The 15,326-nt window shown below is 32.9% G+C and overlaps 1 protein-coding gene across 1 annotated transcript; it reads right to left on the bottom strand.

The window, feature by feature from the left end:
- Positions 1-1,156: 1,156 nt before the first annotated feature.
- Positions 1,157-6,113, bottom strand: UBP23 (ubiquitin-specific protease 23). The gene is made up of 9 exons (XM_079053931.1): positions 5,582-6,113; positions 4,523-4,637; positions 4,310-4,420; positions 3,895-4,067; positions 3,464-3,790; positions 2,707-3,354; positions 1,975-2,632; positions 1,754-1,841; positions 1,157-1,664 (listed from the first exon to the last, which is right to left on the bottom strand). Exons 1-9 carry the CDS (start codon positions 5,945-5,947, stop codon positions 1,472-1,474), a joined length of 2,679 nt encoding a protein of 892 aa, XP_078910057.1. The 5' UTR covers positions 5,948-6,113; the 3' UTR covers positions 1,157-1,471.
- Positions 6,114-15,326: the final 9,213 nt, after the last annotated feature.

Below are 15,326 nucleotides of genomic sequence, written 5' to 3' on the forward strand. Positions count from 1 at the left end.
ACGTTGATAGTTGAAGCTTTGTTATGCACCCAAGATTAGGTGAGAAAGTCTACAAATCCGATAGTTGACAACGTTGATGACATCTTGAACGATGATGATATAGCTTTGGGTAAAAAAAATTACAATCTTTGTTCTTTTTTTATACAATTATTACTTTTTATTAAATACTAACAACATTTTCATTTGTGTTTATGTAGAGATTGCACAAGCTTTAAATATGTTACATATGGATGACAATGATATGGGGAAGAGGCCAATGGAAGATTAGATTATGAGTTTATGAAGTTTGTTAGTTTGATTGATTTTAAAGTTTAAACTATGATTTTTGTTGTTACGGTAATACTTTTGTATGTTTGTCTTAAAATTGTTTAACTTTTGTTGGTGAACTTGATTTATATGTTAGTTGCTTTTATTTGGAAAATTAATTTTTACAAATTGCAAGTTATAATATTAGGTATCAATATAGATTACTTATACTCTATGCAATTAAAGTTGTACCGGTCCAAACGGATCCAAAAACCGAAAAACCCGGACCTGGACCCGGACACGGACACGACTCATCCGGTCCGGTCCGGTCCATGGTCCACAAAAATTCTCCATAACCGGTCCGGTCCAAGAGCCGGTCCGGTCCGGTCCAAATGCTCACCCCTGCTACAATCTATGAAAATCTAAAAAGAATCACTAAATAGTAAATATGCTTTGTGGAGGAAAATATAATTGTTTCAAGAAAAGTCATTTAGTGATTTCATGAGAACTTATCACTTATGGAAGCTTGTTGTTGAAGAAAGTTATCATTAGACTTGTAGGGCGATTGTTAATCATAGTGCCTCATGCCCAAGACCAATCATTATACAGTGCTTTTCTGAATATGAAAAAAAAAAGAAATGATTGAATATATATATATATATATATATATATATATATATATATATATAATATTCTTTTTAATTAAATTCATGTAATAATTAGATTTAGAGATCCTGGTCCAAGGATACAAAATATAGGGCCATTGTCTGATTCGGGCTTTATATGCTCTGGTCCCAATGCAATTTGATTCAATTTCTTTAATAAACATTAGTATTAATTACTAGTTTATAAAAAAATGTATATTATAAATTATAAACATTGTAAGCTATAATCGTGAAAGGGTAAAAAATAGAACAAAGACAACATTTAGTATTTTATGTCAAAACATTTAAAGACACATGAGTTCAATATCCTCTTAAACAAAATACAAAACACATACATTTTTCACCATGTTTCATAAGTAGTCATAAGTCATTACACCACCTTAATTCAAAACCCTAATTTCAAACATCAAAACTAAAATTACTCCCACACCTCACAAACTCGGGCAAAATCTACAAATCGGAAAATAATTTCCAAGAAAACACCTCATAAATTATCTCGGGCATTCTCAATTCTCAATTCTCAATTTTCATCAACCAAAAAACTTGTCACAATTTCCACATCATATCCTAAAAGGTCTTCCAGATGTTGACTTTTTAAAATGCTCGTTTTTCATGTTCACGGGTCTTTTCGACAAATTCGGTTTTTCCGATTTTAACCTCTCATTTGCAATATCTTGAAACGGATTCTTTCCATCAAATTCGGTTTTTGAAATCCTTACTTTCTTCCTCTTTCCTCTGTCATATTCGTCATCCCTGAATTATAACAAAAAGGGGTTAAGTGTTATGTATAAAAGTTTATAAAGATTAAAATACATGTAAAAAAAATCGGCTTTAAAACTCACCATTCATCTCCAATGTAACCAATGGTGAGATCCCGTTTTCTTTCTCTTATATGAGAAGTTGTTGATTCACCTTCATCCCAACGAGGGACTGAAATCACATAAAAATAAGTCAAAAAACAGTCAAACTTCTTTTTTCCTTCAATTTCCCAAAATGTCCCTTTCTTTTTTGACATTAATGGATATTATAACCAAAATGCAGCAAAAATACAAATATTACTCACCAATTCTGTCATCTAAACCTCTTGTAAGCAAATGAAGCAAATCTTTTTGTGTCGAATTTTCCCTCAAATGATTTGATTGGATTCCTGTTGAGACACCATTTAAGTCATTTGTTGCAAGAACAGCTCCATCTTTATTAACCCTCTCTTTGAATCCATTTTCAACTGGAGGTTTGACCACATCCTGTGCTTTGACTTTTTCAGATGAAGGTTGACCTTCATTGACCGACTTTTCTTTATCAACTGGAGGTTTGACCACATCCTGTGCTTTGACTTTTTCAGATGAAGGTTGACCTTCATTGACCAAGTTTTCTTTAACAAGTTTCTTGATCTTTTTGCTTTGCTTATGTTTCTTTTTCTTCCTTTGGTTTAATGAAGTCCCCATTAGAACATTTGCACTGAATTTCATACTTATGATTTTCTTGCACTTCAAAAAGTTTTTTACTTTCTTGTTGGGTTTCCGGTCAACTTCCTTCTTCTTGGTCAACCTTCCCATTTCTGGCAAGTTCTTTGCTTTCTTGTGGGGTTTTTGGTCAAGAGGTTCCTTGTTGGTCAAACTTTCCATTTTTGGCAAGTCTGGTGTATCTACTACCATTGCAGCCACCACTGCCGCCCCCTTTTGACCATCACCACCAACAACCGACTCACCTCCACCATTTTCCTGTAAACTTATACAATTAAAGATGGGAAAAGAACAAATTTATAAACTTCATACAAAAAATGAGAAATTTTTACCTTCAAAGTTTCACCCTTATCTGTTTTACTTTCAGCATTTCCAAGATTCATAATCGGGACACTAAAATCTCCATTTTTGGAGTTGACTGAGCTTTCTGAACTTTTTGGAACCAAATCCTCTCTCTTTTCTTTTTGTTCTGTTGCACCCGTAATGAACCCATTTCTCAAAACAGTAACTGAAGATCCATTACTTAAAATGGCATCCATTAGGGTCTCTTTTTGTACATTTGAGGATATTTGGGTCTCTTTTTGTACATTTGAGGATATTTGGGTCTCTTTTGGTACTACACTGGAACCATTAATCATTGGAATCTTTTGGGTCTCCTTTGATACACAGAGGCCATTACTCATTGGAATCTTTTGGGTCTCTTTTGATACACTGAGGCCATTATTCATTGGAATCTTTTCTTTCTGATGAACAACATCTGTAGTTTTCTTTGATGGAAAACTCTTTTGATCACGGAAATAAAACAACATGTAGGCTTTCTGCTCAAAAACCTTCTTTTCACTCACTTGATATACACGATTGTCATCAAGTGAATACCACATGCCACTAGATGTCCTAACAAAGCAATAATAGTGGCCAGAATGTGTACTCCAACCAGCATGAACCAAAACCCCATATAGAGTGTACTTCAAATCCCCATCCTAAATTATAATAAAAGGTTTGTTAAATGCAAAAAAAGAAAAAAAATCTATGTTGCTTTTTCTTGAATTTATACTAACAAAACCAAGAAAAGAGATGAACTTGACTTACATATGGACCAGTGACAAAAGGTTTCAAGTCCAAAGTAGAACCGAATTGGATTTTTTTGTCAATCTTTTGGCCTGACATATGGGAACCGAATCTTTTAAGGTGAACAGTGAGGACATTGGGAGCTTTGTGAACTGTAAGCTGTTTTAAAGCCTTGACTTTTTGCTTGCACTGTTGGCACTGATACTGTTTTGCCCCTCCATCTAACTGTTCTTTAGCAGTGAAATTTGCAAAAGCTTTATACAAAGTGTCTGCTCTCAATATCTCCAGGCTTAAATCCAAGAATGGATCGAATTTGTTAGAGCAATAGTTACACTGCATGCATTTCACCTGAAAAATCAACACTTTATCGTAACAAAATCTTTCTAGGGCTATTTTCAATGATGAAGATGAGAAGGGCATTTACGTCTTTTGCACAGATGAGAGATTATTACCTGACTTCGGAGGCGACCACCAAATATCTTGTGGACTAAACTTTTATCATAGGCACTTTGTGATTCACTAGGGACTCCTGTAGGTAAGCAACATTTGTGCATTGATTCCAATAAATTTACCATGTACTCATGGGCATCCTCCTGCCTTGAATTCCTAAATGTCCTAGATATGCCTAATTATGTAGTCAAGGATGTTCAAAGAAATGAGGGGAAATATATAAAAGAATATAACTTTATGAGAAAAGCCTCATTTTCTTGACTTTCTCTATTGAGTTGTTCTTCCTTGCATAACATTCATGTATAACTTACTGGATCAAGTGTTGTAAGTTCAAATAGATAAAGTGATAAAGATATCATCTCTTTGAAGTTTGAACTCAATCAAGAAAGTGGTGAGCATAAAGTTATAGAAGGATACAACGCAAATTTGAAACAAGATCCTTGGGTGCTAATGATCTCCCTGAAGATTGTAGTGCACAGCTGACATGTTTTTGGATAGCACACAATGCACAAAATCCAGCTTTTTGACCTTCATAAAGTAAATGGAGAAATCGGTTATCTCACAAGGGGTAGCCATGTTTGTGATTGTGAGTGTCTATTTATTGAAGGGAGATAGAAGTGAAATATTTACAAGTAACTTGGTGCTTTCCACTTTGTAAATATGCAGCTAAAGGCTCGGTGTATGTTAAACATTGGAGTACTGAGTTGAGGAAGCAAGTATTCCCAAGGTTCTCCAAACCAGCACCCTATAGATAGTTTAAGACAAGTGTTAAGACTATTTGTCAAATATCTAAAGACACGTCAATGATGACAAAAAAAATATAAACTTTATGTCCCAAAATCAAGAATCAACAAGTCTACATGATGACTATCAGATATTTATATGGTATAATGAGTAAGCATTATGAATCCAAATTTAGATGGTTTTAAAACATCCAAGCTATAACAAGTGTATACAATTCTCTTTTGCAAAAGAAAAACTGGTTTTTAAAAGAAGTCTGGATCGAGTATTGCAACCCATAACACTTTACATGTATTAAGGAGAATGCCATTTGATGAATTCTGATGCAAAGTATTCAGACACAATTCCAGCAACAACTTATGCATTATATATAAAAACAAACTGAACTCGTTAAATAAAGATCAAACTTTCTTAAGCTATGTGGCAAATAATATACATGATGAAGAAAAACTGAACAGCAAGTCAGCAACATCATAGAGCAAAAGCCATGAACTTACTTTTATGGAAACAAGAGAAGAATTATAAAGATCTTATGGAACTTGTTGCAAAAATACATAAAAGTTGAACATGGATGATAAAAAAAACAAACGATTATAAAAGTATATAACCAAAAGTTTGTGTAGAAAGGGCAAAAAGTAACATAGAAACGAGATAATTCATGGCCAAGCACAAAAGTATGAAACCCAAATGACCACCGACAGATGAACTACAAGTATCCTAAATCAACAAATTTTGCAGTCTAAGGAACCTAGGTTTGTCAAATGTACGATAATCATCTTTGCAGTAATTAGCTCTAGTATGTGTTATCCAAAAGTAATTAGCTTGAATGGTCCCATCACTTTTTGCTTATTCAACTATTTGAATACAAAAATCTATGCTTATGGAAACAAGGCTGAATTTGAATAGAATTTTAAATTATATCCTTCGAACAGAATTGAAGAAACTTACAATTCTCCGAAAAGTAATTCCAAAACTGAGTTCTGGATCCAACCCGTTTCCTAACTCCGATGCATCTCTTTTCTTACCCGAAGACCCACCACCAACACTATCCAATCCAACGCCCTGCTGATTCCCAAACGTATTATTCGAGCTCGTGGAGGTAGGATTGAGCGTTTCAAGCCGAAAACTCCCATCGCCGCCTCCTTTAGTGAACCCGGTGAAGGGCTTCCTGGCTAGGTGAAACTCAATCCTTCTAAAAGGAGATTTATCCACCGGAGCTAAAGATTCAGTCGATTCACCACCTGGGTTTTCACGATTAATGGGTTTTTGAGTGACGATAGTATTCTTATCAATCAAGCTCAAAGTTTCTGCCATGATAGATTGTATCGATTCAAAAGTGTGGTTTAAACACTGGAGATTGATGTGTTTCTATTGACATATAAATGGATCGATTGATTTGGGGATTGTGCCTGTGGATCAAACGAAAGAAAAACAGCAAGGAGGGGCTTAGGTGTGGGAGAAAGAGAAAGAGCTGTTAAGCGGAACCCAGTCTATTAAACCCTACTTCGCACCGAGTGTGTGAACACACACGTGTACCTCTAACACGGTTTCTAGGGTTTGCATTTTGGATCGGTAAATTGGACCTTATGCTCTTTGGAATTAATATTTGGATAAATAAATTAGACAAAAGTGTGAGTATGTTAAAAATTAGATGTTTTGTCTAAGATATTTTGAAGTTGTAGTGGTCTAAAATGTTTTATTTTTTGTGAATTTGGTCTAAAGTTATTTGAAAATATTTAAATGATGAATTTGTCCTTTTAATTTAGTTTTTTTATTTTCTTTACTATAATTACAAAAATAAAATCTATATATATATATATATATATATATATATATATATATATATATATATATATATATATGGGTCTTTTTGTTAAAATTTAAAGAAAAAAAAAAGATGTGTTCTTGAACAAAGCACATGAAACCAAGAACCATAAATCTGGTCTAAAAAACGATATATTGTGGAGTTCTTCATCGTTGATTTAGTCTTGGATCTAGTCGATTTTCTAGATCTCAAGAACACCTGTTTTTCTTGATTTCAAGAATAGGAACAACTCTTTTTTTCAGATTTGATGAACTACCCTCATCATCATCTACTTTGATTTTGAACCCAGAAACCACACAAACTACCCCTTCTAGCCGGAGTAATCTTTATGTACAAAGTGGTAATCTTTCTTCCTTCATGTCTTCATGTAATTGATGAAGGATTGAACATCTGCTTCGTCATAAGAACCCCTAGATAACACACATTTGTTCTATGGAAAAACCTGCTTTATTATAAGAACACACATCATTTTAGCTACCACCAAACGTCATCACCACCCCAGCCACTGTGAACCACCCTTGAATTCGAGAGAAGATGGAAATATTATGGTCTATTAGAGAATAAAGAGGAGCAAATATGGTGCGATTTTTGTTGCCTGGATTGATTAAGAGTGGGTCAGGACCTCGGAAGGATTATGATAGACTAGAGAAGAAAAAAGGATTGTGATCGATTACAGCTCGATTGATTAGAGAGAAGTCGAGAATACCCGTTCGGGGAGTAGATCCGGCAACAAAGTGCAGGTTCAATTTTGGTGGGTTGAGGTCCACTGGTTTTCCGACGAAGGTGGAGAAGACCCGGTTAATTTGTTCTTCGCTTTTCTTGGAGAATCATCTTGTTTATTGGAAAGAAAGGGGAATATATTGGTTCTTAAACAACTTCAAATCGATATCTTTTGAGAATGAAAAAGAATCCATTTTCAAGTTTTTCCTTTTTTTCTAATTGTCGGGTTAAATTTTGAAGGGGAAAAACAATATGAAAAAAATGAAAAAATGAACAAACGAAGACAAAAAAAAATGGATGAAAAGATGAAAAATGAAGACAAAACCATAGGGATGATAGTTTGTATTTTGGATGATTTCGAGACATGTGGTGTTTGGATTGATGAAATTAAAATGAAATTTTTATTTATAAATTTTGGGTCGTTACAAGTTGGTATCAGAGCCTTGGTTTAAGGAATTCAGACACATTTTCGGGTGTGTCAGAACTCAACTTGAGGAAATGATAATCTTTTTAAAAGAAAATTTAATTTCTAAAAAGATTTCATCAAGTAAAGAGGGTGTGATGCATGCAATCAACCAAACTCAAGTAAGTAGTTCCTAAAATACCCATATTTATGTGTTATGATTAGCATATCTGATATTTGTATTGCATGCTAGCATAGGGATAAGGATACTCTCAGGAATCGTATAATAGGATTGTTTGATTTGTGTGATGCCTTATAGCCTAAAGGAAATTGGATGTCAAGTATTATTTGGAATTGATATCAACTCAGTTAATTGCTAAGTGTATGCTTAAAAAGTTGCACACGATTAGGATCATATAGCCTTAGAATGATCAATTTAGCCTCTTTTCTTGTTCTTTGTTTATTTGTGGACTTAGGGTAGAATTATCATTTGACAATCTATGTGATCCCCTTTTGTGTATAACTTGCATGCATAATGCAAACGACAGTGTTGATTGAGATTATTTGTATGGTAGGGGCTGTCAGGTTGAGAATTTCTAGGAGAGCCTAGGTAATGTTGTTAAACTGCTAGTCAGGCATGATTTAAACAAATAAAATAATCACTGTTGGTTACACTAAAAATATAGCACAGGGAAGCAGGATCGAATCCTCAGTGACACAGCCTAACGGTCAATGTATTTTTCTATCAGGCACATTCTAGTCAAAACATAAATTATTAAAAGGGGCATTTTTGAATTAAACTAAAAAACTAAAATTTGCAATGAAAATAAACTAAACGAAAATCAATAATAAAAACAATTTCAACTCTACAATGACTTTTCTAATCATGCAATCAGTTCAGATTTGGTTATTCGAGATGCATTTTATCTAAGCTAGTACTGAGAAAAACTAACAAGTTCTAGTATAATCTCTTTTACCTCGTTAAATTAACCAAAACAAGCTCTTCAGTTAACCATAACTTTTTATTGTCTAATTAAATAAGCTCTTAATTAAGATCAGAAAAGTTGCATTAAGATCGGTGTAAAATTTCCAACAATACTCAATACTTCTCACAAACTCGGAAGCGCAAATATATGATTTTTCAGTTTATATCATAGTTAAATCCCAAAATGAAACCAATATGATACTTGTTACCTATTACCAATTGACAAGAACAATTACGTATTCTATTAACTGATTAATTGGAATGATAAAACTCTATCTAGGTGATCAAACTAACAAGAATTTAAAATCAAACTTCATTAAGTTCAAAACGGAAAAATCTAGATAGAAACACAAAAAGAAACCAGATTTGAAAACTAATCACATGAAAAGTACTAGTCTGTGCAAAAATGAAAACTAGGGATTTAGCAATACATGGCTAAAAACGAATCTAAACTAATAAAAAGAAACATTTACTGATAAATCTAGATAAACTAAATGTGTGAGATGATTCACAACTTCAGATCTTCAGAAATCGCTGAAAGGTATCATAAATCGCCTTCAGAAATGTTTTTCGTCGTCTGGAATCGTCTAACCCTCAAATATGAATATGAAGGTCTTATTTATATGCAAAACATAAGCTTCCAGAGAAAGTAATCGAAAAATGTGATCACATAAGCAGAATTGTGATCGCAGATATCAGGGTGATAACGTCTATTTTATACATATATTTATGACGTTTTCTAATTATTTTATACCATGGTTTATGTTATTTAGAACTAAAAGATACTTAATATGCTTTGAAATGTTCAATTACAGTTAGAATGGGAGATGGAATGCAAAAGGATGAGAAAAAGGAGCTAAAAAGACGCAAAAAGAATGTTGTTGGACAGCTTGACCGCTCGTCGGTGTTTTGGCTATATCTCATGACTCGTAACTCTAATTGATGAGATTCAAAATGTTCTGAAAATTAAACACAATTTCGGACGACTTTCATGTTTTGAGAAAATGTTGACTTCCACTCACCACGACGTCGTGATACAACCACGACGTGGTGATTGGAATGTTCGCGACCATCAGGTTAACGTGGAGGATACGGGATTTCGACGTGGACCACGACATGGTGGCGGTCAAACACGACGTGGTGACCAGTTAAAAGCTATAAATAGAGCCAAAAACTTCCCCTAGTGATATATCTTCAACCTTAATTCGTTCCCTACGAAAATAAACCTTAAATAAGTCGTTTTGAGGGTCTAGAAGGCGGTCGGAGGACTATTAAGCTGATATGGAGTGAAGATCTGAAGGATTCAAGAGCGGATTCATGATTTGAATCATTTGGTTTGCTATTATGACCATGTTTAGCATTCCATATGACTTATTTTGTGATTTACTTTCTGATTTAGGGTTCAAAACCTTATTGCTTTGTGTTAAACTTGATAATGTTCGAGATTATGTGATTAATTTTCTATTTGGAGTATTTATTCTTATTTATTTAATTATGTTTGCTTGATAAAAGATCCTCATGTGGTAAAGTTTTAATAATTTATGTTTATTGCTAAGTATTATTGGGATTAGATGATCATTCTATCTTGATGTGTTTGAGTCATATGAATCTATGATCATTAGATTTGTATGACTAGGATTTTGACCACAAACCTAGGGTTAAATAGAAAAGTTTGTAACTTTAATGTGTGATCTTATATGTGATGACATGTATATAATTGGTATTATGATCATTAATATAAGTTTATAATTCAAGTCTTGCATAATTCGAACTTAACACTAGTATGCTTGTTTGTTTGTCCACTTGATCAATTAATGAATGAACTTGTTTTACTAAAGGATTAGTCTTTTATCATAAATTATAATCATATTAGGAATCAGTAAATAATGAAGAAATATCCATTGCACTTAGTAGTTAACCAATACTTTGAGATGAAATCCAGTCTGAACCAAAGTACCCAAAGTGATTTGTTTCCATTCAGTTTATCTAGTTAGTTTAGTTATTACTTGAGATTTAATAATAAAAACCCCTTTTCACTATTTTCGTGTGTTTAGTTTAAACCTATAATCAAACATTCTAATATTAATTCACTACCATTCCCCTTGTGTTTGACACCCTTGCTTATCAAAACTATACTATACTCGATCGGGTTCACTGTCTGTAAGGTGTAGTTTAGATACGATAAATTAGGAATTATAAAAAAAACTAGTGCATTAAAAATATACACATCAAGGGTTTTTTCAAGATTTTCCCCTAAATGATGTAGGATGTTATTTTCGACGTTTATGGAACTTTCAGACAAAAATGCAATCGTAGAAAGGGAATATGCGATCGCAATTTTTGATTTTTCTTCTTAGATGGCTTTCAGACGACTTATTTTGGTCCTGAAAAACTTCGTCCCATTTATGTGACCGCATATATGAAAAATACGATCACTTTTTTGGATTTTTGGCCTGTTTTGGTCGTGCTTCTTCAGTTTACATAAGCATGAAAGCCGTCTGAAATTTTGTCTAGTTTCCAGAACATTTTAAACCTCGTCAATCGGAGTTACGAGTCATGAGATATGTTCAAAATACCGGCAGGGGGTCAAAGCTGTATGCAACATCCTTTAGGTTTTAGATTGTAGCAATCTATCTTCGTATGATCAATTCAATCGAATATTTCTTGACCAAAACATCTTCCAAGCATTCCTCAACATCCTCCTTCAGTTCCAACTGCATTTAGGCTCCAAATATGCATCCAGCTGCTCCCAAAGTACTGCTCCACTCGAACTATATGAAACGACACAAAAATGCTAGTAGTACGAGAATTCTGATAAAAGACATGAGTTGAACATTATTTAAACTGATGACATGCAAATGTACAATTTATGATACTAAATGCTAAAAAAAACTACCCTAAAAGATGCATAAAATGGCATATATAAAATCTCTCCAAGCTTGAACCTTATGTGCCCTCAAGAAAAAAGGTTAAACATTATAAACAAATGGAAAGATGTAGATGACCTAAAAAGAATTTATAATAAAATAAAGGAAACAACTTGAACTAAAAATACTTCACTCTTTTTTTTAACATGATCAGACTTACACCGAGGAAAGCTTCAATGGAATCACTACCTAGACGATCATTACAATACCTTCCATATCTCACAGATTCCCGAAGTCAGGAAGAAGCTCGATTTTGTGAACAAATAAACCAATTGCAACTTTTATTTAAACTTTATACCTTAATTAGCATTGCAAACAAAAATAACACATTTAAGAATTTCATGTCCTTAAGACTAGATAATTAAGAACCAGAATCGACGCATCCTTAAGAACCTGCACAATCAAATCAGCTTTCGTTGCAGTAGCATTTAGGACAGCCCCTGTAGGAGCCCAGCTTCATGCTTTCACTTGGTAGAGAACGACAAATATCATATCACACAATTCTTCTTGCGCCAGATTTGTCTTTGAGATGGCTTCTGATATGATTGAACTTGAATTTTTTATTCTTGTCTTAACTTTAGTTCTTCAATCAACTTTTTGAATTTCTTGAGATTTCTTCGATTAAGTGCTTGAAATTAACTTGGGTATCAGATATGACAGTTATACCCTTCCTTCATTTGACTGTCTGGATCTGATATAAGGTTCTAAGCTACCACGAGGGTAACACGTGTCAACAAATAGGACCATGTTATGTGGATTCAGACTTGTCGATCAAGGTTCTTTTTTAAACATTAATAAGCAAATCTTTTTGAACTATTATTAACGCCTACACAGTGTTTCAGCACGCCATTTATTTTATTTTTTACAGTCGCACTCAGATCATGATGTTTTGCGACTCCTAGTTATGGAAACTATGACTGAACTTACCACTATCGATATGATCATTTCGTACTTTCATTTCCCACTTATACAGAGTTATCGAATGCAAGAATGTCCTCATCTCATATGTTTTCGTTTTTTTTTCGAAATGCAGAAAATAAATTTTTTGGGGTTTTTTATATATGAATGCAAAAAAATAAAAAATAAAATATTTTTTGGATTTTTTTTAAATATGCAAATGCAAAAAGAAAATAAAATGCAAAAAGAAAAATAAATTTGAAAATTTTAACTGAAAACTAAAAAAATTTAACAAAAAATGCAAAATTTTACACTAACCTCATCCCTAAGCTTAAAATGATGTCCTGTCCCCAATGTTCAGAAAGGAATGAACAACCCAATAAGGCATATAAAAAGAAAACGGTACAACTAGAAAAGAATGTACATGATAAGTTTGTAGAAATTTGAGTTTGACGAAGATATGACGAAAAATCTGAATTTCAGCAAGTTTGTCGATCCTCTGATTTCCCCAAGTTTGCTTGGAACTACGACTATCTCTTTATTGAAAGCGTAAAAAAAACTAAAAACTATTCCTGGGATTGCCTTCCGGAAAGCTGCCCTTTTTTAAAGTCATTGACTCGACTTTGCTCAACCAAATTTGCTAACTGGTGTGGTTGGGACTTCTCTGAAGCTCAACTCTCTTCCTTGTCACTCTAGATCCCCTCAGATATGTCAAGCTTGGTGGATCTGGAACTCGTTCAGCAAACTGAAAAGACTTCATATTGTCTTCAGATAAGTTTTCAGATGATAATTTTCAGATTTCTTTCGTTTTCTGATCTTCCTTTTCTTTCTAGAAATATTCTCTTCGAATTCTTTAGATTCTTTTCTTTTCAGATTCATATCAGAAATTACCTCTCCCACCTTTTCTTTTTTCCAAAACCATTTTTCTTTTCAGATTCATCTCTGATTTTTCCTTAGCAGAAATCAGCTTCTCCTTCATCTCCCCAAGCTTATTTCTTTTCAGATTCATATCAGAAATTACCTCTCCCACCTTTTCTTTTTTCCAAAACCATTTTTCTTTTCAGATTCATCTCTGATTTTTCCTTAGCAGAAATCAGCTTCTCCTTCACCTCCTCAAGCTTATTTCTTGTCAGCTCCTTCTCTGATGCTCCAGATAACTTCTTTTCAGCAGTTAATTTTACTTCTTTTCCCAAAAGATTTCCCTTTTCCAGCTCTTCTGATATGTTTGATAAGTTCTTGTCTACAAATTTTTCTTGCAGAGAAACATTAGAAAACTCACAACAGCCCTCAGATAAAGGGTAATATATTTTTCGATTTGTACACATTTGGTCACTGAGTTTTTTTTTTCGTCCACATTTACTCATTCAACTTGTTAAACTGTACACATTCAGTCGTTATGACCGGTTACTCCAAGTTAGCCGGGAAAAATGACTTAATAGGGTAATATATTTCTCATTTTGTACACATTTAGTCCTTAATATTTTTGTACATATTTAGTCCTTAATATTTTTTCATTTCAAAACAAATCATTTTGTTTTTGTACTCATTCAGTACTTATGAATGATATCTTTAGGTTTTTCTCAGGACATCTTACGTGGGACAATCATTGATGAAGTGTTTGGGGCTATTGATATTTATGTTCATTGCGATCTCGCCTACTTGGTTGTGTATGTGTTGTTGTTTGGCTTAGGTCTTGTGTTATGAACGTCGCAACTTCTCCATACGATATCAGAATTTAACGATCTTTATATTCACTCATTCGTTTTTTGAGTCTACTACAACTTTCGTTAAGATTACTCCCGTTAAAATGTAATATATTTTTATTTACGATTTTATAAAAAAAATTATCCATACATGCATTCATAAAAACGTATGGATAAAAAGATCGTAAATAAAAATGTATTACTTTTTAACGGGAGTAATCTAAATGAAAGTTGTAGTAGACTAAAATACGAACACATTGATATAAAGATCGTTAAAATCCGAGATCGTACGAAGAAGTTATGACATTCAGAACACATGACATAAGCAACCAAGTAATCGAGATCGCGATGGACATAAACATCAAAAGCTCCAAACACTTCATTAATGATTGTCTTACGTAAGATGTAGTGAGAAAAACCTAAAGAAATCATTCAAAATGACCTAATGAGTACAAAAATAACAATGACTTATTTTACAACAAAAATATATTAAGGACTAAATATGTACAAAAATATTAAGAACTAAATGTCTACAAAGTGAAAAATATATTATCTTAACAAGTTGAATGAGTAAATGTGAATGAAAAAAAAAAACCTAGAGACCAATGTACAAATCAAAAAATATATTATTTTTTTAAATCATTATCCCAAAAATAAAATGTTTGTTGGTAACTTGAAAACATTCTGAAAAAATTATTTCCCAAATACAGTGAACCCAAATTACTAATCTTTTAAAATATTAAATCTAATATTTTCTTATATTAATTAAATTTCAACAATAATTATTTAAGTTTCAACAATATCACATAATGGTTTCCGTTTACAGTTCCTAAAATATGGAACTGGAACTGTTTGTACCCATTAGGACCGATTCTTGTACCTAATCCCCGTATAATAAACAATATGATAAATTGATATTTTGAATATTTCTAAACGATTCTTAAAAAGTCGACTAAAGTCTCAACAAAAAACATGGATGGTAATTAGCATGTTATGACTTTTGTATATACACAAAGCAACTTCTAATTAGATAATAATTACAGTATAAGATACTGGTTAAATATTTATTATATAATTTAATCATATTTATCCTAAGTTTACATGCAATGGTGCCGACATTTTGACTTTTACAAGATTCTTTCTGATACCATTTCATATTTGACGCATAATGTGAAATGTGAATATGAGGACACTATTATTCTAAACTTAATTTTCAATTTAGTTTTATTGTAA

This window comes from Lactuca virosa, chromosome 5 (genome assembly GCF_052849685.1).
Source record: "Lactuca virosa cultivar CGN04683 chromosome 5, Lactuca_virosa_CGN04683_v6, whole genome shotgun sequence".
NCBI classification, from domain to species: domain Eukaryota; kingdom Viridiplantae; phylum Streptophyta; class Magnoliopsida; order Asterales; family Asteraceae; genus Lactuca; species Lactuca virosa.